The sequence below is a fragment of the Pempheris klunzingeri genome, chromosome 10 (genome assembly GCF_042242105.1).
Source record: "Pempheris klunzingeri isolate RE-2024b chromosome 10, fPemKlu1.hap1, whole genome shotgun sequence".
Lineage (NCBI taxonomy): Eukaryota > Metazoa > Chordata > Actinopteri > Acropomatiformes > Pempheridae > Pempheris > Pempheris klunzingeri.
Genome location: NC_092021.1, coordinates 20,257,974 through 20,285,088, shown reverse-complemented (window position 1 = coordinate 20,285,088; position 27,115 = coordinate 20,257,974). Strand labels below are relative to the sequence as shown.

At 41.6% G+C, this 27,115-nt stretch overlaps 2 protein-coding genes across 3 annotated transcripts; one reads left to right on the top strand and one right to left on the bottom strand.

The window, feature by feature from the left end:
* The first annotated feature begins 4,645 nt into the window (after window positions 1–4,645).
* Window positions 4,646–19,671, top strand: appb (amyloid beta (A4) precursor protein b). Of its 2 annotated transcripts, XM_070838309.1 has the most exons (18): window positions 4,646–4,865; window positions 7,746–7,913; window positions 8,034–8,163; window positions 8,277–8,389; window positions 8,931–9,121; window positions 9,227–9,465; window positions 9,629–9,796; window positions 12,007–12,140; window positions 12,295–12,369; window positions 12,834–12,992; window positions 13,259–13,387; window positions 13,518–13,617; window positions 14,082–14,149; window positions 15,352–15,490; window positions 15,990–16,043; window positions 17,101–17,192; window positions 17,323–17,469; window positions 17,596–19,671. In XM_070838309.1, the coding sequence occupies exons 1-18, from the start codon at window positions 4,806–4,808 to the stop codon at window positions 17,695–17,697; spliced, it is 2,268 nt and encodes a 755-aa protein (XP_070694410.1). In that variant the 5' UTR covers window positions 4,646–4,805; the 3' UTR covers window positions 17,698–19,671. The 2 variants fall into 2 exon arrangements, with proteins under 2 accessions (XP_070694410.1, XP_070694411.1); XM_070838310.1 differs by lacking the exon at window positions 9,629–9,796 and having other exon boundaries at window positions 4,648–4,865.
* A 94-nt stretch (window positions 19,672–19,765) lies between these two features.
* Window positions 19,766–26,177, bottom strand: gabpa (GA binding protein transcription factor subunit alpha). Its single transcript, XM_070838311.1, has 10 exons — window positions 26,092–26,177; window positions 23,396–23,497; window positions 23,166–23,310; window positions 22,980–23,064; window positions 22,660–22,884; window positions 22,356–22,550; window positions 22,063–22,119; window positions 21,574–21,699; window positions 20,994–21,186; window positions 19,766–20,532 (listed from the first exon to the last, which is right to left on the bottom strand). The coding sequence occupies exons 2-10, from the start codon at window positions 23,470–23,472 to the stop codon at window positions 20,310–20,312; spliced, it is 1,326 nt and encodes a 441-aa protein (XP_070694412.1). The 5' UTR covers window positions 23,473–23,497; window positions 26,092–26,177; the 3' UTR covers window positions 19,766–20,309.
* Window positions 26,178–27,115: the final 938 nt, after the last annotated feature.

The window sequence follows — 27,115 nt, the reverse complement described above, 5'->3', positions numbered from 1 at the left end:
CTCTTGAAAAGGTAGATGTCAGGAGGAGTGTCCAGGGAGGATGAGTGGTTTATTTGAATTGTGGGTGAATTTGTAAGAAGCCGCTCATCCAGCTTCCACTGTATTTCGGCATCTGCGTAGCGTCCTTGTACTTCACACTGGAACACTGAAGAACTGCTGTTCTTCTGACAAACACTGTAGATCACTGGTGAGGGAAGACTCAAGTTAAAGATTTTACCACTTCTACAGCAAATTGATGAGTGAATGAGTGATCAAATACTCTAGATAAAGAATGAATGACTCACCAGAAACGTTTAGATTCCATGCTAATCTCTGGTATATGTCTTTACTGTGAAAAATGCATTTGTATTCCCCATGGTCATCCGCTGTGATGTTGGTTAGCAGAAAAGAGCAGTTGTTGCTGTCCTCCTCCACAAATATTTTGGTCCTGCCCTTGAATCTGCCATAGTTCAAGAAGGTCCTGTTGTATCTTAACACCAGCTCAGGTTTGTCCATCTGCCACTTAAACTCCAAATCTCTCCCTGAGCAGTTGCAGGGCAGAAGGACACTGCCTTTTAAGACACCTCTAATAGTCCTGTCGTCACCTACGATAGAAAAAGTTATATTGGGATTTGTCCAGTTACTCAAACTCTCATCAAGATATTTGTTTTTATTGACAATTTCTCAGCACATAGATTACAAAACATTAAAAACGCAAGCTTCTCTGAAACCTTAAAAATGTGAGTTAATTAAGTAGGACTTGAATGCTAAGTTAAAAAATGGGCTCCTCAGTTAAATATATGAAATATAAAACATAAAACACAAACACAATATAAAAAATTTGTTACTGAAAGTTCACCAAATTTCAGAAAACAAGACACAACCGTGACTGGACAGGTATTAAAGACACACAGCAAGTTTCCATAATGTATGTTGTCTCTGGAGAGTTATCATCTGCTAATATAATGATCCCAGTGTTTGAAAGTAACTAGGTATATTTACTCATGTACAATTTAGTACAATTTCCAGGTGTCCCTGTGTACCTTCATGTGTAAAAATCAAAGTCAATACAGCCTACACTCTCACAATATCCTGTAGACGTTGGTCCCCAAAATTTGTTTTATCTATGATGTTAGGCTGTTTTATATTTTCATATTCATAGACATACACACACATATGTTTATTACATTTATACCTTTCATCACTGTCATACCTCATTACCTCATATTCTTCATATAGTTTGACTTATTCTTACATTTTTTCTTTATATATACGTATTATTCTTTTTTTATTTGATACATTTTTTTTTTATTTTGCAGATATTGGTTCCCAGAATAAGAACTGAAAAAAAGCTTACATTTCAGTTTTATATGCTGCCCCCGTCTTCGAGGTCATGCACAAAAGGACCTGAAACTGTCACAGCTGACGTCTATGAGTTCTTATCACTTCCACCAAAGACACATTTCCCCTTTAAACATCTCACATGGTCTCATTTAAATAACTGTTTGAGGCTCAAATGGGTAAAATTATCCAATATTTCACAAAAAAGCAAAGATTAGATAAAAGTCCTGCTAATGAAAAACAGATTTGTGTATCAGAACTTTGCTTTTACTTGTTTCCTCCCACGATTTATCTTGTGACCTGCAGGTTGGGAAAACTGTGACTCCAGCGTCACCTGCTGTAGTAAAATGCTTCTTTTACACAGCATCAATGGTCTAATAAGGTAATGTTTAAGACTGAGTTGCACTTAAATAAATAAATGAAAAGTATTCAAATGCTGCAACTGTAGTTCTGGTGTGAGGGTACACGAAAATAAAAAAATCAATCTGTAGAAATAGTTGAGAGAACTTGAAGACTTGAGAGTCAGAGGAACTTACGTTTACATGATCTGAAGTGAACCAGACATTTTAAATTCAATAAACTTGAAATTCATGAAACTAAAAAAGTTTTTCGTTGTATGCCTCATCTTCCCCTTATCTTTCCATCTCACCTTTCTGTATGTCTGTTATCTGTAATAACTCCCAACGTATTCTTTGTTCTCATTCAAACACGACTGTTCCGCCACGCTGAACAGTGTTTGTTTATATTTCTCTCCAAGTGTGTGAAGACAGAAACCAAATGAAGAGGGTTGTTTATCATCGAGACCAAGACCACAGTCAAAGTATTCAGCTACATGCTTCTCCAGACCCGCTGAACTCCAACAAATACAGTGGTTTGGTTTCACACTACAGGGAAAGTCATGTTTTGGTGTCATTAAGTAAATAATTCATAATAATCATGTATAATGATCCTCTACAGGCTTTGTGACTGAAACTTTGCACTGAAAAAAAAAACTCTGCCAAGCACGTTTAAGTAGATTAAAATAAGAAATATAAATCAATTTTCTACATGTATTAACATAAATGTCCTGAATTATGATTCAGCTTGTAACCAAAGCTGTGTTTTACAGGAAAATTGCGACCAATAAGTAGTCAAGTGTTGTATCAAATAACTTTCACTTACCTTACCTCACAGATAAGCTCTGACCTGACTTCTAAAAGTCCCTATTCTATTGTAAATGTTGGTGGTTTGGCTCCATATGCAAGTGATCAATCAGACAGGAATGTTAGTCACAGAACAACTTCATTGCAACAGAGTCCACATACTGGCAGTACAACCGGTGGAGGAGGAAGCAGTTGGATCCCTTAAGTAAAAGTACTACTAGACCTATAAAAAAAACCCCACTAAAAATACAGGTAAAGTGGAAAGTGTGTCTGAAGTGTTAAAGTTTATGTACTAAATGCAGAAAAGTGTCTCCAGTGACTCTTATACTATTACATATCATGAGATCATGACCCAGAGCCCAAAGTGGCACCTTCACAATTCTTGTTTAGTCCAAACTAAAATATTAAAAAAAAAATACATTCAAATAACTAAAAGGGAAAAGCAAAAATCCTCACAAAAGAACTACAAAATGTTTTGGCATTTTTGCTTAAAAATGACTCAAATTATCATCTAAAGAGATACAAATTCATTTTCTGTCATCTATCTAATCAATTAATCGACCAAACATTTCAGCTGTATGACTTTTGGGTAGTTTAACTTGTAACAAAAGATAATATTTTATGAGCCTGTTGTGTTTTTCATGCAAACATCTTAATCTGTAAAGTAACGAGTAACTAAAGCTGGGAACTGTGGAGAAGTAAAACGCACGCTTATATAATTAATAATATTTCCCTCTGAGATGTAGCAGAGCAGAGGTAGAATATGGCACGAAACCAAAGACTCAACTACAAATACCTCAAATCTGTACTGAAGTACAGCACCTGAGTAAATGTACCACCTGTTATATTGATGTTTCTTTTCTTTCCATCATTAATGGGTATTTAACAGTAAAATTCAAACACCGCATGTATTACATACAAATCTTTGGCCCCAAAAGAAGAATAATTAAATCATTAAAACTTCAATTTGGTGCAGTGTTGCAAGACAGGGGAAAATACTATTGTGAATATTTTTCCCCAAGTACCCTCACTTATATGATATATGACTAAAGGTGCTAACCCTCGCCTTACCTCCAATTTCTAATCTGAAGTTTGAGAATAGCTTTGCTAAAGCAACTGTTTGAGGTACTATAGGGAGCTGGACACTGACACAGGAACTTGTTCCTATTTAAAACTGCACAAATTTTGCTGCAGGGCTTCCAATTTCTGGTGATTTCTTCTTATTAAATTGTTGCTGTGAAGGATCTGTCTGCCCTGTCAGTAGTCTGTCTGTCTGTCTGTCTCTTTTAACCATTCTACAAAAATGCACTTCTTAATTGTAAACCATTCATGCACAAATGACATCTATTTGTAAAGAAGGCTTTCTATAATCTAAAAGCATGACAGAGCATTCAAACATAGAGCGTTGTCCTCTCAGCTATGTGACTGAGGAGTGAAGCTTTTGTGGAGAGTGATTGACACTGTTAATCCCACAAAGGCTCATGTATAAGAGTAACAAGCAGTTATATGTGTAATTATTATTATGCATTATTTTAGCACCCACACCATTACATTATTCCCACATTAGACTACTGGTGAGTGATCTGAAAGCTTACCAGAGACAATTAGTACCATCAACACTCCCAGGAAAGTCCTCATGTTACGGTTGAAAAAGGTAAAACTGTCTAATGAACACGCTGCTAAACCGGTGAAACGACCTCTAAGAGGGTTGTTACTCTATTCCGCGTTTGTGATTAAATCGGCCTAATGTAGGTGGTTAAAATCCCAGCACACGTCAGAGATCCAGAGATCCCGTCCGTCTCCAATCTGCATAGAGTCTGAGTGAAACCAAAGTGCAAAAGTAAGGAAATGACTTCACAGATATGGAGAAATCGACCTCCCACTGAGGTCACTTCAGACCACATTCACCAGAGTTAAACTACCACTGCATGGCGAATGTATCACAGAGCATAAATAGGTGTTAATCCGTAGTATTTTACGTAGTATGGAGCATGCATTTTGTTAGGAGTTTCTATGTGCACAATCTTATCAGTCAGATCAGTGGAGGCTGCATGTCAAATAAGTGTTTTCCTTGTTTTTAAAGCACACACACACACACACACACACGCACGCACGGGGTCAGACCCGCTCCCCCGCCCCCACTCTATCCACACACACACACACATCCCTCCAGCCTCACACCGCCACCATCGGGAGCCAAACGGGGAGGGATCACCGGGATCGGGATCAACACTTCAGCCGCCGCGGCGTCGCCATAACCCACCGCCTGCCTCAGCTAACATTTCTCCCGACGGACGCCAAAAACGCGAGCATAACGGGGGTGCTGGATACCGGAGAGACGGCATGGGAGAGCACACGGCGTTTCTGGTGTTACTGGTGGCGACCTTGACGCTTTCATCCGAGGTGAGTGCACAACGGGGGAGAAATCTCAGGCCGGGGGAAAGCGTCGGTGAGCCCGTCTCCCGGTTCTGCTCGTCGGGCCCGGGGCTAACGTTACAGCGGACCCAAAACGCACCACGGCTTCAACCGCCGCGTCACTAACGACGCATTAAAACGGTTTAAACTGTAAATGGAGGTTATTGCAGCTACAACATAACACTTAGTGCGCTCTGCTGAGGCCCACCCTTTGTCAAACTCGGTACATTGTTGTGTGTTTTAACATCTTGTGTTGTGTTTCCATCGATATTCCAGCTTTATATTGTACATAGATTTACTGCGTAGAATTAGCAAAGCAAATAAAGTCAGTAATGCAGCCGAGGCCTACCGTTAGATGTCAGTGATTGACAGCTTGGTCCTGCCATGTTGGACATGTTTTGGTGTGTCTGTTTTTTTTACTCTGCTCTGTTTAATGCAGTCAGTCACTGTTATGTTTTTATTTCTAGTTAAGTAGATAGCTATGTTAATGTGCCTAGCTAGTGCTGTGAATAGAGAGCTAACGTTAGCTAGCTTTTTCCAGAAAAATACACGGATTGGCATGGCAACCACTGTGAGCTAACATAGCGTCGTGTTTCTGTCCGGTCCGTCTGTCCTGATTAAAATCTTTCAGACAAACCCATCAGGTCACCAGCTGTACCTGACGGATACAGCAGCTCTTTATAAGCTTTAACAATCAGTGCAGCCTGAGGTTGTTATGGATGCTAATGTGCAGCGGTACGTGGTGGTGGTGGTGGTGGTGGTGGTGCTGCTGCTGCGTCGGCGTTGCCCGGTCGGTCCAGTCCAGCAGCGCTGCAGCTGCAGGGTGGTGTTATTGCTGAGGAGAATGGAAAAAGGATGCAGCTTTTTTTAGTTAGACACAAGCAAGATGGCGCCTGCAGCCTGCTCCTGCTCCTGCTGCTGCTGCTGCTGCTGTTGGACCACAGAGAAGTGCACAGCTGGAAATAGGACGAGCAGGGCCTGGCAAATTACTTTATGCAAATCTGCTGTTTTCTCATTAACATCCTGCATTTATGGGTGCAAGTAACTTTGGGAGTGTTTTTACAGACTATATAATAACACACCTACTGTAGCTTTCCACTCAAAGTAAACCTCTGTGTGCTGCAGTGAAAAATGTAGAGGAATTATACAGTGCACACTATTTCATGTTGCATTCAAGAACCTTCCTCAACTAATATGCCGTACCTCCACCCTGAGATGCTATAGCTGTAGTACTATTTGGGTGGGAAATCTTATCATGTGATTATAGGTATCACTATATCTTATGGCATATGTTTGAAATATTTTGTCACAGGGTTTATAAACTATCCCCGGTGGGATTTGTTTTATAGCCTTTTCAATGCTGTTAAATCCACGCATTGTGTTGCAATGTTTTCCATGTCTGTGTTGCATGTTTTTTTAGCTTGCAGGCTGAGTCATGGTAGAAAGGGTCACACAGACCCTGGAGCAGTGATACCTAAATCTGATAACCTATGTGCACCGTCATGGCCTGCTGCCACACTCCCTATCTGTCCACCTACAGTCACACAGGAGTGTTGTTGAGCCTTGTCTTTGATGTAAGACCAGGTTAGACTGGTTATCTTGGTGTAATCCCAGACTGTTAGGCACAGGAACAATTTACATGTAGCTCATTACTTGATATAACCATGCCTTGTGGCTTAGATGTTTTTAGAATAAACATGATTTCAAGGACATTTAGCCATTGATATGTGCGGCAAACAACTGCACACGTGCTAATACAGTAAGACTTGGTGATTTGAAGCACACATGTCAGATGTTTGGTCTACCTTTCTGAGTTGGCATCTCATTCCATCCACTTATTGTATATATTAACACCCTTTTGTTTCCTATTCTGCAGCCTGTAACACCCCCTCTGTTCAGCTGGGCGTTGGTTCATGTATCTACTGCCTACTGTTGCAGTTTGTATTTTCCTGTTTTGGTTCAAATAAAATGAGCGAGTGTGTCATATTGTGCAAGGCAACCAAATAGGACGTAATAAATTGTACATCTAAATAAATGATGGATAACATTGTGCAGCGGGCTGATACGGTGAGAAGAAAGGAACAATAGGCTCTCCCACCCTGACTCAAGGGGGACTAATATGCAGGTCTTCTCAAGCAAACCTGGCATCAAGTTGGAATTAGTCTTTAAAGACCAGCAGCAGATGGCTTAGTGACTAGAGTATTGACAGCTTGCAGCATCAGTCTTTTCTGATGTCTACCAGAAACATAGAGGGCCCAGAATACGAAACAGACTTCCTCCAATTGTTTCCCCAAAAACAAAGACAGGAAAATCATTAAGTGCACATAGCTATGTCCTATTGGACAGCGGAAAGCTGGCTCAGTTGAAAAAAGAGGTTGCTTGCACTTCATATTTGCTCACAGCTTGATATTGGTGGCCTGTGGTTCAATAGGTTTCTCTTCTCTTTGATATGATAGGCTTTGCGGCCTTCCCTATGCTCTCATGACACTTTCTCTAATATAGGAAATGAACAGAAACTCATAAGCCTGGCTAACGAAGGGCACATGTGCTGCCCTGTGGCTGTAATGCTTAGCTCTCTGGCTTATGGGCTCAAAGGGATGAAACAGAGTATCTTACTTGGCTTAGGCTTAAACCTGTTGTAACTTTATTTATTTATTTATTTATATAACAAATACACAGTGATGTTATAGATTCATTTAAAGAGGCCTTTATTTGTATGCTTCATTAATCCCAGTACTGCATAGAGTAGCAGATAGAACTAAATGCACATAAGCTGCATCAGGAGATATTTATGGCTAAGCTATACTTTAACCAGTGTGATATACTCAGTCTTTATTGTTGGTCCTCTTTTTCCCCTTGTTTGTTCAGGTGCCCGCTGATGATTCTGTGGGTTTGCTAACTGAGCCCCAGGTCGCCATGTTCTGCGGGAAGCTCAACATGCACATCAATGTGCAGAGTGGCAAATGGGAGTCTGACCCCTCCGGCACCAAGAGCTGCATTGGCACCAAGGAGGGCATCCTGCAGTACTGCCAAGAGGTATTTAAACAGAGTGAGACAGCAGTACAAAGACAGAGAAACAGACAAGGGAAGAGACAGCAGGAAGACAGAAGACTAATGTCGTAAGAAAGAACATACCAATCTGTCATTTCTCTCCAGGTGTACCCAGAGTTGCAGATCACAAATGTTGTGGAGGCCAACCAGCCCGTCAGCATCCAGAACTGGTGCAAGAAAGGCCGCAAGCAATGCCGCAGCCACACACATATTGTGGTGCCATACCGCTGCCTCGGTAAGCAGTTTTAACGACACAGGCGTACGTTATTTAGCGTGTTTGTGCACGGTTGCGTGTGTGACTGGATATACTGACTACCTGTGATGACCGAAGGCGTTTCTATGTTGCAGTTGGGGAGTTTGTGAGTGATGCCCTGCTCGTTCCCGACAAGTGTAAGTTCCTTCACCAGGAGCGTATGGACCAGTGTGAGAGCCACCTGCACTGGCACACTGTAGCCAAAGAGGTGAGTGCAGCCAATTAGACAGCATTCAGTGTCACTGTATGAGCCTCATACTGTATGTTATGCTCCTTTTGTCGTGATATTTGTTGGTGACTTTTTCCTTTTGTACTTCTTCCTTCTCTGTCTGGTCTTCTGTTGGCTCCTGCCGCATGACTCGGCACTCATTTCATCTCATCCTCTCCCCACTCTGCTGTCAACCTTCTCTGCCACCTTTTCCTGATTTGTGTTGCTTTTATCTTCGTTCCTTTCTGATTGTTCATTATTGTGCAGTCAACCACAGAGACAATTGTTTGACAAACGCTGATTTCTCTAACCTCTGTTATAATGAATTATCTCTGCGTCAGAGCTGAATTATGAGTGTTTGGCTGCGCTGTTTATCTCCAGTCATAAAGGTGTACCACAATAAGCTCTCATATCCTTATGAGCTTATTCTTATTAAACAATTGAATGCTGTCTGGTTTCATTACGGTTGTTTATACACGAGTGTAAGAAGCCACTCGAGCGCCGTAGGATGTTATGATTAATGTTTTGTTATTAAAACTAGTCCTGCGGAGACCGCTCCATGAATCTCCATGACTACGGGATGCTGTTGCCATGTGGTATCGACCGTTTCCGAGGAGTGGAGTTTGTCTGCTGTCCGGCTGAGGCGGAACGAGAGTCAGACAGCATGGAGCTTGAAGGGGAGGAGTCAGATGTCTGGTGGGGCGGAGCTGAGGCCGAATACTCTGACAACAGGTGTCATGTCCAGTCTGATAACGCACACACACGCGCGCACACACACACACACACACACACACACACACATTGATACATAATCTGAACCAACTGTTCTCCCCGCAGCATGTCCCGTCCGGCGGACACTGAGCCCGTCACCACTGAGGATGACGAAGACGAGGATGAAGAGGCGGACAATTTTGAAAGGGATGAGAACGGAGATGGCGAAGACGATGAGGAGGAGGAGGAAGAGGAGGATGAAGACGACGTGACGGATGAACGGGATAGCGATGAGCGCAGTGCCAACATTGCCATGACAACCACCACCACCACCACCACCGAATCAGTTGAGGAAGTCGTGCGAGGTAATATACACACTTCCTGATTTCATGTATTCAATTCTTGGTCGTTTTTCATCATTTGTTTTTGTTGATCACACAAGTGTTGACTTTTATGTTTTCCATCAAATTTAGATTATCATATTTATTTGATATTTAATTCACGTCTGCCTGTGTGTACACATCTCAGCCGTTTGTTGGGCTCAGGCTGAGTCGGGCCCATGTCATGCCATGCTGGAGCGCTGGTACTTCGTGCCTGAGAAGGGCAGCTGTGTTCCCTTCTTGTTTGGGGGCTGTGGGGGCAACAGGAATAACTTTGATTCGGAGGAGTACTGCCTAGCCGTCTGCAGCAGCTCGTGTAAGTCCGAGGATCGGAGCCGCCTAAAACCTGAAGTGTCCACACCACGAGCCTGATTCCTGTCCTCAGGCTGCTGCAGATTGTCTGTCTGTCTCATCGAACGTCTCTGTCTCTCCCTGTCCTGAGTGTCTGATGGCGCTTAACCACTCGGAGCACTGACAAGTGGATTCGGTTGCTCGTCCTCTAGTTTGAGTGTTGTATGATTATTTTCTCAGCAAGATAAAAAGATGTCTTTAATTGGAAAGGAAAAGTAGAGATGTGAAAATGTGAAAAAGATAATTAAATCACCCATCTCCCTGGAGTAACATATTTTTGTTTCTGTAGAAAGCAAAGCAGAAAACATTTTTACATTTGTAGTAAAGATGAAGCAAACTGGTGGTCCTTGGCTTAGATGATGAGGCCAATGACTTTCTATATTTGTCTTATTGTCAACAAATCAAATGAGCGGACTAAAACCAATAATGTATTAGTCTGTCTCTTAATACTTTCAAATCCTACCCTGTCTGTGGCCCAGAGATGACCATTTCTTCCTGCAGAAGATGTAAATCCTTAAAATATATAGTTTTATTGTTTTAAAATGCTTTCCTAAAACATGTTTACACTGTAGTTTTTAGCTAATGTTACTCAAACAGGAGTAAACAGAGCATCTGTTGGGGGCTATTTTCAGCCACAGATTAAAGCACATTTGGTTCTCTAGTTAGTAACAACAGAGCTCATGTTCAACATGAAAAAGGAACGTGTGGCTCATTGATGTGTTTTTGGAAAACAATGGAGGCCTATGACACAGAGGAATAAGCTATATTAGATATAAGACTTTGACTACACAGATGGTACTCGTTATTCAGATTAATGCATTGATGGTTTTAGTCTCTTGTGATTTGTTGACAATAGGATACATCTAGAATACAATCAGGTGAATGCTTCTAAGAAAATTTAGGTCCAGCCATTTTACATCAGTCAGTAGTTTAATCGATGAAGATTGAACATTTTAATGAAAGGATGATTAAAGGAAATAATGTAAAGGCAAGCGGATCAAATGAGTGTCCCTGTTGGAAAGCAGCCATGACGCTTTAATAGTCTCTCATTTCATTCATGCCATTTAATTACTCATCATTTTCTAACCAGTCACACTAACTGATACTTTTTACAGCATGTGGACGAGCCCGCGTGAATACTGAACTCTGAATGTCTGCATGCATTTCTACACACGTGTGTTTGCATGCCCAGCAGTTGCAAGGTCTTATGTTTGCTGCTGCAGCTCCGTAGCAGTCTGACCTGGCAGTTGTGGGTCTCTAACAGTGTCATCAATACGTCTCAACCAGCTGAGTGTTGCAGTGTGTTGTAGTCATAGTGTGTCCCTATGTGTGTGAATGGTGGGGTGGTGTTTTTAAAGGTTAATGGGTTTATTTGTTGTTTCCACGCAGTGAAGCTACGCATTCATCAGTGGTGCAGCGTTTGCCCTCACCCTGACTCTGCACATTTCCTCTTATCTTCAGGCTCCCACATCAAATAAAGACATACGCACAGCACTTGTGCTGGGAAACCAATCACCCTCTGTCCCTTGATAACCTGTGTGTATTTTATACCGCTGTCCCGCCCCACTCTAGATCAGCCCAATGGGACCAACACTTCACCACTGACCCGTAATATTACTCCAACACCACCTTTAAAAAGACCTAAGCTATGAGATTTACTGAGACCATGACATAAAATAACCAAGACTGAGATTAAAACCTAAAGACGGTCCCAGGCACAGAGGAAGCGAGACCAGCAGTCCACAAACCAGAGTCCTCCTCTCTGCTAACTGACCCTGTAACATTTATCCACTTCCTGAAAAGGGACAAACAGCACAGGGGACACATAGAGCTGTAACAACCATTATTTACGTTTGTATTGAAACAATTCCCTGTATTTACCTAACCTGCTGAATGTCTTTAACACACCTCTTTAAACTTGTTCTTGCTGTCTTTTAAATTTCATTGATGACTCTTATGTGTGTGTTTGTTTTAAGCTGAAATACTGAAAACCTGAACGTTGCCTCTATGTAAAGCACTGTGTGTGTGTCACAGTGGGATCAGTGTTTTTCCAGCATTTACCTTTCACGCATCCTCTGTAGTTGTACTCTCTTCATCCTCTGAGTTGCTCCGCCTCGTTTCATGCTGTGTCCCCCCCGCTTTACATTTGATTCCTCCCTCTTCATTCTCCTCCAGTGCCCACCATGGCCCCCAGTCCTCCAGACGCAGTGGATCGGTACCTCGAATCTCCTGGAGATGACAATGAACACGCTGACTTCCAGAAGGCCAAGGAAAGCCTGGAAGCCAAACACCGTGAACGGATGTCCCAGGTACATTTATGTGTCAGGTTGTACATCCTAAGCGATTCTGTCTGCGGCTTTGTCCTGCCAAGGTGTCCAAATGTCTGATCTGACAAGACAAAGGCTCACTTTGTCAGTGTGTAATGGTAGCTTTTGTCCCTGACGTGACACTCCTTATGTCCAGGTGATGAGGGAGTGGGAAGAGGCTGAGATACAGGCTAAGAGCCTTCCTCGGGCTGACAAGAAAGCTGTCATCCAGGTAGGACACACACCAGTTCTTTTATATTTATGTAACATCATATGTAATTGTCAAAGGCTTTTGTGATTAAACTTGTATTTTTTACTTCATACTATATCACAACTTGATAATTACTAAAACAAGACCTAAAAACCTAAAAGGACAACATGACAACAAAAAAAAATCACTTTTTTTTTTTTCTATTAAAGAAAAACATTAAAAGGATACCAGAATAATGTGGCAGAAAGGAAATGTTAAACTTACTTGAGTAAAAAACAAAAAAGAAACACTTGAATGATAATAGCAGCATGACTGACTCCACCGTCCTTGGTGGTAAATGTGTATTTCCAGCACGTTGCTATATGTGGTGAGGAACCCCTATAAAAACTATAACTATACTATAACTGAGGGTATTTATGATCAGATATATAGTAAAAGCGGGCTACTGGCCAAACTCTAGCATGTAAAATGTGCCATATGTGCAGCACTTCCAGGAGAAGGTGGAGGCTCTAGAGCGGGAGGCAGCGGGAGAGAGGCAGCAGTTGGTGGAAACCCACATGGCCCGGGTGGAGGCTCTGCTCAACAGCCGCCGACGCCTCGCTCTGGAAAATTACCTCAGTGCCCTCCAGGCCAACCCTCCACGGGTACGCACATACTCACACATGTCCACACACACCTTTCGCTGCACTTTTCAACAAAAGCAGAGCTGTTACATGAAATCATGGATGTGTTCACAGAGTTTAGAGTTTAGTTGAAATAGGTGAAATATACTGACAAAGCTACTAAGTGTCAAAGTATTATGCAAGTGTAACCGTCAAGAAATACAATGGAGTGTATATAAAGTTAAAAGAGAACAGCACATATGTTTTCTGATAATGTCACTAACACCACACTACGCTGCCACTGACAGCCTCGTCAGGTGTTGAGCCTGCTGAGGAAGTATGTCCGTGCAGAGCAGAAGGACAGGCAGCACACGCTCAAACACTACGAGCACGTCCGCACAGTCGACCCCAAGAAGGCTGCACAGATCCGACCTCAGGTACTCTACTTCACACACACATACAATCAAAACCAGTACCAGTATGGTGAAAACTGAAATGATATATTCTTGTAGGTTTTACCATATTAATCTTTGGACTGGGAATTCTTCACTTTTCTCTGCCCTGTAGGTTTTGACCCACCTTCGCGTGATTGATGAGAGGACGAATCAGTCTTTGGGTCTGCTCTACAAAGTGCCCAGTGTGGCTAATGAGATCCAGAACCAAGTCTGTAAGTGTCCCATTTTTCCCACATTTTTAAATTTCTCCTAACTTCTAGATAGCTAATGTTTCAAATCAAGAGAGATGAGCTCACACTGGAATAACGTCTAACTAAAGCGGCCTAAATGTTACCACCCTCTACATGCAGTGGGACTACAGACAGACTTAATTAAGTAGCCCCACAGCCTCTTGTAGTGCTGAGTGGGGGTGAAAACGAGTTTAACAGCATGTCTGAAGTCCAGTGTTGCATGGTGTGCTGATACCGCATCATCTCTACTGTTAGTTTGTCCTAAGTAATCAGGACTGAGGACGCTGTATGGACTTAACCAGACGTGCATTTTTAAACCAAACTCCCTCCCACTTATCATTGTACAAAGGCGTATTCATAAAATCAAGTGTATGATAGAAAGTGTGTGTGTGTGTGTGTGTGTGTCCTTCTCTCTCTCATGCTCTCTTTCTCCTTTTTCTTCCCAGCCATTATAGTGCAGAGGGTTCAGTCGGAGCTGTCTCAGCAAGTCTCCTCCCTGCAGAGCGATGGGCGGGTGAGTCGAGCTGCACCCACTCACATATGCATGGAGTCTGTCCTGTAGAAACTGCGCCCTCACATATATAAATAGAATCACCTCTGCACCATGATACAGTCACACACAACATAGCCATGCACGGAGAGATATTTAGATGCAGTGTTGGTGGGGGAATGGTGGTGGTACTGCAGAAAGAGCACAGTAAGCTTATCACAGGAACTGAATGAAAGTAGAGAAATCATCATGAGACTGAAGTTGTAGCAGAGTGGACTTTTTAAAAAGTATTAAATTCACATTAACTGATAAAAAAGTAAAAACTGAAAGTATTCAATTGTCTGACATTATGTTTGGGAAGGTCTTGAATATTTATTAGTGTGAAGCTGTATGCCTGAGCATTTAACCACTGATGAAATCAGTTCAGATTACATGTTTAATGCCTGTTATCCTGCTATGGTTTGGCTGTATTGAACATGTAATGTATGCAGTCCGCTCACAAAGCTGATGTGCCGCAGAATGTGTGGCTTTTTAAAACATTTTTTTCTATTCATATTCACAAAAGTTTGTCCCCTTGTGACCACTGTGGGGTCTGTCTGGATGGCATGGAGGAGCCAGCTAGTTAGCTAACTTGCAGACTCTCTACTTTGTCTTGGTCTAATTTCTCCATACATTTAACCCTTTCTCCAGCTCTTTAGTTCATCCATTATTTCAAACGGAGTGTAGTTCATGTTGTTGCACCCGTCAGCTTGAACTGGGGATTTGCATCGCACGATCCCTCGCACATTCAAAATATGAATAAGAGGAACACTAAATAATGTATATGAAACATTATTTAGTGTTCCTCTGTCCGGTAAATAAGTGTCCAACTCCACCAATATTTGGATAAAATAAAATTAACACATATATTTACACTTATATTTACGTATTTGTATTTATTCAGAAGTGTACGCCTATATTTCCATGTAATGTTTAATTTTCGTTGCCTCATATCTAACTAAACAGTGGTATTAAAAGTCTTAAAGCCATAAATTGAACTTGCTGATACATGTAGACACCCTGTTGTAGGGATGATTAATTTTGGCCATCTAATTATATCACTGAGTTGAAGTCTGTGTGTGATGTCAGACCTTTGACCTTTTGGCAGATAATTATTGGGATTGGATTACAGCCTCCCCGACCGCCCACACCGACTCGTCCAGATTAATATCCCTCTGTGTTTGCAGGTGGACGGCAGGGTGAGTTATGGTAACGACGCGCTGATGCCTGATCAGGCCTACAGCTCTGCTCCTATGGACGCCGGCCTGGACGGACTGGGCTTCATCCACCCTGAGAGCTTCAATCAGCCCAACACAGAGAACCACGGTAATTCACACACACACACCACAACATCGTATAGACAAACATCATTTTATTAACACCAGAAAATAAGATACTACCAGTAGTGGAACAGCAACAACTATTACGTCTCAAAGAGGAACTCCACAGACACAAGATCTCCATTTAAAAAACGTATTTTCTCCTCAAAATCAGCTTGTATGTGTCTGCTCCTGTTCAAATGTTTGGTTCAGTTGAATCCTGTAGCCCCCACAACACAGTTGCCCACACAGTGGCTCTCTCAAAGGGCCATAAATGTGGCTCCAGTGACGGTTGCAGCTCCATTACATGTGGCATGAGGTCACACCTCCTTCAGTCCGTTGCTCCCTCACTCAGATGCTCAGATGTAGTTACCCCTTAAATTGTAAAGTTGTTGTAAGCTATAATGTGAGAAACTGAGTCACTCATAAGATAATACGCGTGGATTTGACTTTACTGTTCGACATTTTATCCCCTTTTTTTATTTCCCTTTATTTTTTATGTGCAGTCGAGCCTGTTGATGCTCGTCCGATTCCGGACAGAGGACTCCCCACACGGCCTGGTGAGTGTGTGTTTGTGTTCATTTCTTAGTCCGGTACGGCTGCTAAGAAGTACTTCACAAAGGACTGAGCGCTTAATAAGTATTTAATTTGATCATGTCTGCATGTAATTGCTTAATAACACAATTCTCATACAAGAATAATAATTAATTAACTGTTGGAGCAAGAGATCTTAAAGGTCAAATCATATTTAGTGCACTGAATTACTGAGCTGTAACAAATGTGCTGAATGCATTTTCTTTCTCATAAAAATGAACATATACAGTATAAAAAAGTGTCGAATTGGACGTGGCCACAGTGACATCACCTTTTGTTTTGTCGACCGTCATTTTTAAGCCTCAAGTTTGGTATTTTGGCCGTCACTAGTTTCTTTGGAGCCAGAAGACTGTTAGTCATAAGGTAGTATTCCCTGAAAGCATACCCTTATTTTCCTCTAAATGGGACCATAATTTACTAAATGGACATCCTGCTGTGTTGAAGAAGACTTGAAACAAGCAATTAAGACCATAAACTCATTAGGAAAATGTTTACTGAAGTGATAAATCTAGTGAGAGAGCATTTTCTCACAGACTTCCATATAATTGGATTTATATTTGAGCCAGTGGAGTCATCCCCATTAGGAACAATGCAGGTTTAAGGCTCTTAGGAATTGGCTTCACTTTTCAGACTTGGAAGCTACGTCCACTTTTTTTATGCAGTCTATGGTTTCACTTTACTGCTACTATTAGTTATAAAACTCCATTGGATACTTTTAATCAGTGGAGCGTGTAATGAATGTTGAAAGGATTTTGTTCAGTAAAACTGTAAAAACCAATCTGACTCAATGGAGCATAACAGCACTTTAACTTTTACAATGTGATTTTGAATAGTAAGTAAATCTTGATACCAAGATAAGGCTGTGATCATTACTGCAGTATTAATTTGAAGTTTGAAATCCCTGGTGTATTATACAAACACTTAATATGGCATTGTATGTCAGACAAAGAGTTACCGTATGTCTTTACACATGTATGTGTCTTTATTACATTCTTATTCTGCTTATGCTCCTTTATGTCTCAGTGTCTGCTCTGAAGCCAGAGGAGATGCCAGAGGTGCGGATGGAGACTGAAGAGAGGCAAAGTGCTGGTTATGAAGTTTACCATCAAAAACTGGTACGAAAATAACACCACACACACACACACACACACACACACACACACACACACTATCATGTAGTGACGTGTGTATTTTTGTCCTGCAGAGGCCTCTGCACACAAATAGTGTCCTTTTTTTTAATGGCAGGTATTTTTCGCTGAGGATGTGGGGTCCAATAAAGGTGCCATCATTGGACTTATGGTTGGAGGGGTCGTCATAGCAACTGTCATCGTCATTACCTTGGTGATGCTGAGGAAGAAACAGTACACTTCTATCCATCACGGTGTAATTGAGGTAAAGAAAGGCTAAGATGCAGCGCGAAAATCCCAGTGTTTCCCAGTATGTGTGGTTGTTTGTTTTTCTACATTAAACACCTTTTTTAGGTTTTGTTTTACTAACCATGTTTGTCCGTGTTGGCAGGTGGATGCAGCAGTGACACCAGAGGAGCGTCACCTGGCTAAGATGCAGCAGAACGGCTACGAGAACCCCACCTACAAATTCTTTGAGCAGATGCAGAACTAAAGAACTGCTCACCAACATTTTACTTCAGGCGCATCCCGACCCCACACTCTCACTCGTAAGGTCTGTTCCATTCTGGTCCCTTGCCCTCAGCCCCGTCACCCTCACTTTCTCACCCTGCTGAGGGGGAAGGAAAAGGAAAGGTCCTGCAAAGGCTTGTTTGAAAGTTAAGAACACATAAGAGAAAGCGAAAGTTTATGTATCGGTCAGGGGGGTTGGGCCAAAGGAAAATGACATGGAACAAAGCCTTCTTAGTCCCACACTTGAGCTTAGATTTTATCTGCAATTTGTCAGACAAGGGTTTCACCTGCACATTTCAGCCAATCACAACCAAAACTTCATAGTGTTTGTACCAAAAAACCCTGTTGACGATTTAAATGAAGTCTCTGCAGTACTGAAGCCACCCTGTTTTTCCATTCTCCATCAAACTGCCCCACAACGTCCCCGCTCCCCCGCTCTCCAATGACAGCTGTGCTGTGTTTGATGACATAACAGCTCTTAGAGCTGCCGATGGGAGGAGGGGCTCTCAGAGCGCCTCTCCGCACGATTAAAGTGTTTCAGGTTTGTTTTTCAAAAAAGGAGAAAAAAAGCGCAGAAAAATTATACATAATCAAAATATGTAAAAGTTGAAAAATACTGAATGTTTTGATTTCTGATTTTTTTATGTGTAATATATTAAGACAGAGATTAGCTGTAAGTATATGTAGTGCATGGCAATATTGATGACAGATACAGTAAACTGTATGTTGAGGTCCTCGGGAGCGGTCCTCTTACTAGATATTTTAGCAGGATTGTACATTTCTAGTGTCTTCTTTGTGATCTTGTGATATGAAGAAGAAAAAGAGTATTCAGATTCTGGTCTGCTTTGTTGTCACACAGACTTGCTTTAACTGAATCTTGGCTCGTTACGCTCATCTCCATGCTTCACTGTTGTGTTAGCTGCATGGGCAAAATGCTCTATATGTAATATATGAAGTGTAATAGTATCCGAAAGGAAGACGATTTGTTACTGTTTGCGTTCTATGCACTCTGTCATTTTGGAAGTCTTGATTATCATCACCAAATATTATTGCTGTTGAGTCCCTGATGCCAATAACACTGTCGCTGCACATTGGGTTTTTATTAAAATGAGCTTATAGGTCAAACCTAAGGAAGGAGGTTTTCTGATAGTGTATCATTCCAGGTTTATCATTCCGCTCTCTCGATTGTAAATATTGGAAGATAGAGATCCGGCTCTTAATAGCCCAGTTTCATTATCAAGCTCCACTTCTCAGTCTTTTCCCGTTGTTCATGTGTTCTTCTGTCGTTTTTTTTCTGTCCCCATTTGTTCTGTTTACCCTCTCTTTCCGGCTGTGTCAGCAATACTGTACAGTGCAGCACTTTGGGAGTATTTGTTGGACAGTTTTCTCCCTCGTCTCCACACATTCCTTCACCAGATCTCACATACACACATGTTCTATTTTTCTACATTTCCTGTGTATACATGTATAATGCTTCCATTTGTGGTGGATATTGCTTTGCTTGCATGTCTGTTGGTCGAGACGCCTCTAATCCTCGAGGTGAAGATTTTCCCCGTCAACACTGGGAGGACGACCACAACTCACATCAGCATAGAGACACCGTTCCCTCTCTGTTAAGTCGTTAACGCCACCTCCAGTAAACATGAATGTGACATGCATATTGTGCATTTATACCATAGAAATACAACACATATCACACACCTCTACACATTGTATCCACACATGCACAAACACACCAACTGAAGCTCTTAATCAGGTGAATGTTTAAAATTTGTATTGATGCTCACTCTGGGTGTCTTCAGAGGCTCGTGTTTAAATTATGCTTTTTTTTTTTTTCTTTCTCCTAATCGATTCGGTGACCTTCTTCTGTGTGTAGTTAAATGAACCATTTGCTTAGAGTAAGAAAAAGCTTTCTACATTCACTATACCATGAATAAAATTTTGAATGTACATAGAAGTTTCTGGGTGTTTTGTCTTTCATACAGCAATGAAAATATAAATATTTACATTTTGAAGCTCAGAGATGAAATGACTGAAGCACAAACGTTGAAAAAAATGCTTGCCACTTTATTCCCCCTGCTGGACGAAAAATGGTCCAACAATTTAGGAAGCAAACACTAAATAAAATACAAAACAGGTCCTCTATAAATGGAAAATATGAAAATACACTTGACCTTGTGGCTATCAAAAACATGAAGTACCGGTATATACAGTGGAAATGATCCTAAACTACAGATGAGGAACACTTTAAGCTCGTAAGTGGGTTTTCAGTCACAGTCAAGCATTCACACACGCACAAACAGCATTTCTCAATAATCACACAGACATTCACCTTCTCATCCTGAACGAGCTTCTCTTGGTTAGAGCTAAAGAAAAGCAAAAAAGAAACCTTTCCTGGCTCAGCCTAACTTGATTCAAACGGTTAAGACAACAACAAGTTAAGCCACACTGATCAGCAGTCAGCCTTGCATTTCTGTGTCTAATGAACACAGTCGTGTCACAAAAAAAAAAGAAGGAAGTTGATTTGATTTCCAATCAGCTGTGGAGAGCAAAGTTTTCCCGTGGCAGCTGCGGAGCGCCGTAATGTGGCCTCCTTCAGCTGTCTTTGTCTAGTGTCGTGGCGGCCAGGGTCACTGTAGTGATGGGCTGGCCGATGCCGTGCATCTGCATACGGGCCAGTTTCTTCTGCTCACACTCGGTCACCAGGTTGTTGAGCTCGGCTGCGCTGTAGCCGATCAGAGTTCTCAGGTCGCACACAAACTTGTAGACAAAGCGCTTGCCCTGCACTTTGCTGATCATGTCCCCATCGTAGTAATACCTGAAAAAGTCAAATAAAAATAAGCTGTCGTGTTTCCAACAATACCATTATACACACACACGCATTAAAAGGGGCATAGCGCCGTTTTAACACATCAATATCTTATTCAGTACCACAAAACCTGGGTAAACACTTTAATGTCTTTTGTGGCCCTGAAGGAGCTTTGTTTTTATCATCATCATCATCATCATCACCACCATCTTCTTCATCATCATCATCATCATGTTGGTCTGGGCTTGATTTTTAACAGAAAGTGTTAAAAGTGCAGGTTGAAAGATGAGGGTGTTCACCAAGGTTGACAGATGCTTTGTGGGAAATGTAGGACTGTTTCTGGAGCTTAATCCCACGAGGAACTACAAAGTAGGAACCTTCTGCCTCTGCTGGACCATTTTTTCACAATTTAATGGAAGTTTGTCACTAAGCCATTTAACCCTTTAAAAAGAGAAACAGAAGAAACAAACCTGAGGGCTCTGCTAAGTTTCTCATAGTTCATGGTGGGCTTGTTCTTGCGCTGGCCCCATTTCTGTGCCACAAGCTCTGGCTGGTTGAGTTTGAACTCGCCCTCCTCGCCCACCCAGGAGATGCAGTCTCTAGCATCCTTGTCTGTCAGCAGCTCGAGCAGGAACTGCCACAGCTGGATCTGCCCGTTGTTGCCTGGTGCCAGAGGAAAAACAATGATTTAACAATAGAAGCATTTACATACAAAAGCACTGAAGAATGTGGAATCAGACATTTATGGAGCACATGGAATACATCTGCAACAAACAATTTCATTATTGATTAATCTCTGTCATTTTGTCAATAAATCGATTGTTAGGTCTATAAAATGTCAGAAAATTCTGTGAAAAGTCTTACAATATTCATAAACTCTAGACATCTTCTAAATGCTATTCTAAATTCTATTAATAGATATTCTAAATGCAATTAATAGATGAACTGTTACAGTTCTGAGCTCTGCCTATTTTCACCTGTGAACACACCTGGCCAATCGTTATGCAAAGCAGCATTACTGTCAGACATTACTGTTGTGGTGAGCACTACCTGTGCGGTTGCCAGGTGAGCTGCGCTCCTCCCCTCCTGAGATACGGGGAGTTCTGGGGCCGCGGCTCTGCTTCAGTACCTTGATGGCGGTGGGTGTGCTCACTTGAGCCGGGATTATCTGCACAGCTGGAGAGACAGACAGAAAAATTAGAGATTAACAGATTATTGATGATCAGAACGACCAGAATGATTTTTCATTTCTTGTAAAATACACAGAGGTTGTCCACTATGTTGTGAGTAGCTCTATTCTGTGTGAAAGAAAAGGACCATTTCCCCTTTTGAATACACTTTGTTCTAACTAGACTTTTAGATCACCTCGCTGCCCTGTGTGCAAGTGACCGCGTCAACTACGTCATTAGACCAGATAACCAGAGCAACAAATTATCTTCTTCATAGCCGAGGATAATTTTCAGCCTTAACGCAGTTAGGTGTAAACAGTTTCAAGACTTTTAAATGCCCTTTTGGCAGATTTTTTAACGAAACACTTACGCTGATCGATGGTGACAGTGGCATCAGCTCCAGACTGGTCTTGGCTTGCCAACACATCTGAAATACATCAAGGCATTAAAGCAAATTCTGTGTTGACTCCTCAAAACATATTGTCAACCTGTGGGTTCAAACTGGACACGTGCACTCCTTCAACCTACAACTACTAATGGGGCTGTGATGGCATGTTTTTTGTACTGTGAAAAAGTAAAGTACAGTGAAAAAGCCAAAGACAGTAATGGTCTATAATGCCGTTATCATCACAGCCCTTCCTCCATCAACTCCATCTAACTTACATTTGCGTAGGAGTTCCAGGTGACTCCAGAGTATTTCTCCATTGGGCACTTTCTGAAGGAACTCCTCCTGGCTGAATGAGCAGAGGTCTCGTCCTGGGATGTGAATGCTGCCTATTTCCATCTCATCGATGTTAAACTCTTTCATTACCCACACAGCCCAGTGGATCACCTGGTCAGCTGTCCAGAGCACAGGGTCTGTGGAGAGAGAGAGAAACTTCATACACTTAAAACCACAATAATTTGTCACCACATTACGGATGGTTTTCCCACAGCGTGTATTTTATCTTATCAAAGTGTTCCTCACCGTATGGAATTCCCAGGCGGACCTGCTCTTTGCGGTAGCCCTCAAGTGCTGCGGCCCAGCGTGTAACCTGCTCCGACGTCTCATCAGATAGAGCAGATCGCTCCACGGCGATGAGCTGACCCTCCTCCACCAGAGCTCCCTCCTCTCCTGCGGCATCTGGATCGATCACCACCTCTACAGTTTCTACCGGCTTCACAATCTCCAAAATGTTCAACTTCTCCTCGCCTGAGCAGAAAAAACACGAGACAACGAGGTTGATGTGTGTGATGTGCAAAAATTTGACTGAATATTTTCTGATCTTTGAAGCATCTCATCAATACCTGGTTTGGTTACAATCTGCAGGCTGAGCTGCACGGTGCCATCCGTCTTTACTCCCTGATCGAAGAGGCTGTGATCAGGGTGAAGCTAACAAGAAGAGCACAAGCGATAAGCACACTAGAATCACAGAAATACAATTACAGAAGCATAAAGACACCTTGATGTGCTCTATTTATGTACATTGTTACCTGAATGTCCTGCAAGCAGATCTCATATGGATCCAGTGCTATCTGAAGACGTGGCTCCAAAAGCTTCTTCAAATTGCCAATGGGCTCATTGATGTCGATATCTTGTTGAATCAGATCGGATGCGGTGATGGTCTGCTCCTCAACGCTGGAGAGAGAGAAATGAGAACTGTCAGTGTGTAGCTGCTGCATGTGTTAGAGAACGCAGCTCAAATTAGCATCATTTTTCTTACCCTTCCTCCAGACATGCCTGCTTCTCCCGCTCATCGATCTCAATCTCTATCATCTCTTCTGATTCACTTTTAGACATTCTGTTCAATGCAAAGAGAGCCAAGCTGCAGGAAAGTAAACAAACTGATGCTATAATTCACACATATGATACAACATATTAAAAGGGCCAAATACATACAAGACAGAAACAAATACACTGTATAACTTCATTAAATGCTTCACAAAAAAGGAAACACAATAAAAATGGCCTGAAAAAACATGATCAAAACATTGGACAACACATTCATAAAGGCAGCATTAATTGCAGTGGTGTTGAAATGAGTCAATATCTATCTTGTCTATCAATTGATCATTTAAGCAATTTATCAAACAATACCATACATTATCGTGTTCTTGTCTGTCATATATGTTTTATATTTTTGTGACGATTTTCACTATATTCAGACTATTAATGAGCCCAAGCGATTAATAAAAAAATATTAAAGTTAAACAATGGATTAACTTGTAATGATTCTAAATGATAAATGTTAGTTTCAGTCCAAAATTGTAGGGCTGTTTAGATGTAGAGTTTGCTTGAAACTGTGTGTACCCTTTTAGTAAGTTAGTACTCTGCACCTTATATGTAGTCTGAATGTTTGCTTCACGATTCATCCTTTTGTCGCTTTGTCTGTCAGAACCAGGAGAAACTCAGTTCAACTGCACTGTACTGCGCTGTTTACAGGTGGATGAAAATACAGCCCCCTTTATCTCTTTAATACTTAGTATTACAATACATTTTATTTACCATAAAAGTATGTCACATCATCAAATGTTTCTTGTTATTACATCTACAATAATTTAAGGAAACTGTCAAATTTTAGATGGCATCAAAGGCATTTTTTTCTTGAAAAAACTGCTGAAACTAATCAATTAACTAATTGTTGCAGCTCTTTTCATAATGCCTTAGTCTTTAAAATGGTAACAGTGTAGTTTAACTAAATAGTACAGATACACTATAGCTCACTGAAACAGGCAAAACGTTTGTGACTTTTCATTTATTATTATTATTATTATTCTTATACGAGTTGAAAGTGTAATAGCACAAATAACTACAAGACAAAAAGTTTTAATAACAGATGTCTCAATAATAGAGTATGTGTTTCTTCTCTCCCATAAAAGTTTCATATTTTTCAAAATTGGCACCATCAAATGTTGTTTCTTGTGTTGTCCAACCAACATCTCAAAACCCTGAAACATTACATTTAAATAATGTAAGAAAAGCTTATTTGAAATGCCTGCAAAGACATTTCTGGTTGAAAAAAAAAAAAAGACAAACATGATCAACTAATCAATTAACGAATTGTTGCAGCTCTTTTCATCATCAAGATTTTACAGCACAGACCATTTTGACAGCACCAAACTATGGACTCTAAGGAGTGCAGCTCACCGCTACAGACAAGCTGCATGTTTTCATTTATTATTCTGTGATTTGAAAGTTTAGTAGCACAAACAACTGAAAGGCGATAAGTTTTGATAAGTGCCGTCCCAGTGATGTGGAGCATTTGTGTTGCAGCATGTGCAGCAGCAGCAGGTTGAGGGTCCATGTGTGAACATCAGACAGCAGTCTGGGGGTTCATCATAGAAAGGCCTCTCAGCCTCGACTCCTCATTGGCCGCCTGGAACAGTTCACTGACTGCCCCAAATGCTAACGTTAGCTAACTCGAGGGCGAGGCTTTGGCGTCTAAAGGCCAAATGGTAGGCCATTAGTGATGAAAACGGGGACCAAACATTACCACACATGTTAGGGAAACACAAAAGAGTAAGATTTACACGCCAGACTGAGCGCATCGATACACTGAAGCTGGTCAACAGTGAAGCAAGTTAGCTACAAATTTAGTCCGTGAATGCACCGCGGGGCGAGGCAGCCGGTTACACAACGGTTGGTCCCCGCGGTGCTAAACAACGGTAAAAATATCCCACAAACGCACCGCGCGTCATAACTCAAACAATTATTTGTTAAAGCACACTTTAACTCTGCGCGTAGAAAACTTTTAAAACGGAAATAGAATAAACGGAAACAAAACAGCATAGGGCAAATGGAAAGGAGCCGGAAATCCTGGCTAAAGGTTTACAGCGCTGCAAGACTTCCGAGAGCAGCCGCGATTAAATACGACACAAGCTAGAGGAGCAAATAAACACCACACAGCGGCTCCGGTGAAGCATATACACCGGAAAAACGCTCGGTTAAACCCAAACTGCAGCTCCACAGATAAGTATAGACTTTTAAAAAAATGCATTTTTATCGCTCTTGGATGTATACGCACTGTGTTTTCGTGGCTGGACGGTGATCAGCGCCGCGACAGTCTCTCCTCTCCAGCTTTACTGTTAGCAACCAAGCTAACACTGCACTGCTAATAGTATTATTTTAACCGAGTTTGTCCCGTAAAAACTAATTGTTATTTCTACTTTCCAGAGAAGTGGCTATCGGAGCTGTGCTAGCCAGCGTTAGCCTAGCTTTAGCGGAAGCTGGCTAATGCTCTGAGTGTGTTTTTATGGCTGGCTTCAAGGTAGGCGGCCTCTTCCCACTAAGCTAGCTAGCTAGCTGGTGAGCTACAAAATAGCGGGAAGAGTCCAAGCACGACAAACCAGACCCCTACTATAACCACAATCTAGTCAGTTTTCTAGTGTTTAAACGCGTCTATCTACTAAATATCCGTACCTCTTTAAAGCCAGGCCTCGAAAGATGCTGGGGTATGTTCAACTGTGGTAGACAAGCAGCCAAATTTCACACACAGTCGAGTCGTATCATGCAAGTTTTTGGTCAACTAGACTCACTCAGGAGGGGCGGAGACTAACTGGCAAGACAGTAACACTGAAACTTGTTTGGAAAATACAGGAAGATTTAGATCCCTGCGACACTTTGTCATTATTTTAGCCTGGACTTGATGTCTTTGGTGTAATAGTCTTATTCTCAGTGCAAATGCGTGTCCAGCAGATTGACTTTGGTGTTTTAACAACGTAAGGCCTACGTGGCTTCCCATCAGCTGTAAATGTCGTGTTAGCCATCCATCTAAGTTGATCATCCACACTCAAGTTCTTTATTGTGGAAAAAAAAAAATCTCAAGTAACAAGTGATTTTTATTTTGTGTTTCCTCCAAGCTTTGGAAGTCTAATGAAAGCCCAGTAAATGAGTAAAAACCAACGTGAGAAAGATGTGTAAAACTAGGTAAGTAGTTTGAAACAAGCAATTTTAGATATTTACCAGAGAACTGTAAAGGGGTCCTGGACCAAAATCAGGCTGTGTTGCTCTATTCAAGCAGCCGGTTTTCCTCTTATTAAAGAATATGCACCATGCGTGCATAACATTTTAAAGGTATTAAAACAATACAGAACCTTAGTATACGTTGAAAATGCAGCAGGACCCCTACTATTTCAGTGCATGCCTGTCAGACACAGACAGCCTGGTCCCTATGGGGTGAAGGTGTGGAGCCCTGGTTTGCAATAAGGCTAATTGTGTTGAGTAAAGACTATGTGATGGTTATGTTAATGCACTTTATTGTGGCCGGTCATTTCTAAAGGATAGCCTAAGCAAACAGTGATATTCAGTGAAACAAGTTCTTAATAAAGACAAAACAAGCATTGCTTGTCTGCCACGAAGCTCTTCATTTCTCTTGACTTGCTCTATTCCGACTGCTGAACTTATTGGTAGGTTTGTATTGTCGCATTTCTGTTAATCTGATATT

Excerpts from the sequence above, each read along its gene's own strand:
- appb (XM_070838309.1), top strand. The coding sequence starts at position 4,806 with ATGGGAGAGCACACGGCGTTTCTGGTGTTACTGGTGGCGACCTTGACG. Across the intron at positions 9,797-12,006 it reads AGCCGTCTGCAGCAGCTCGT|TGCCCACCATGGCCCCCAGT; the intron begins GTAAGTCCGAGG and ends ATTCTCCTCCAG. Across the intron at positions 13,618-14,081 it reads TGAGATCCAGAACCAAGTCT|CCATTATAGTGCAGAGGGTT; the intron begins GTAAGTGTCCCA and ends TTTTCTTCCCAG.
- gabpa (XM_070838311.1), bottom strand. The coding sequence starts at position 23,472 with ATGTCTAAAAGTGAATCAGAAGAGATGATAGAGATTGAGATCGATGAG. Across the intron at positions 22,885-22,979 it reads GCAGATTGTAACCAAACCAG|GCGAGGAGAAGTTGAACATT; the intron begins GTATTGATGAGA and ends TTTTCTGCTCAG. Across the intron at positions 20,533-20,993 it reads AAACTTAGCAGAGCCCTCAG|GTATTACTACGATGGGGACA; the intron begins GTTTGTTTCTTC and ends TGACTTTTTCAG.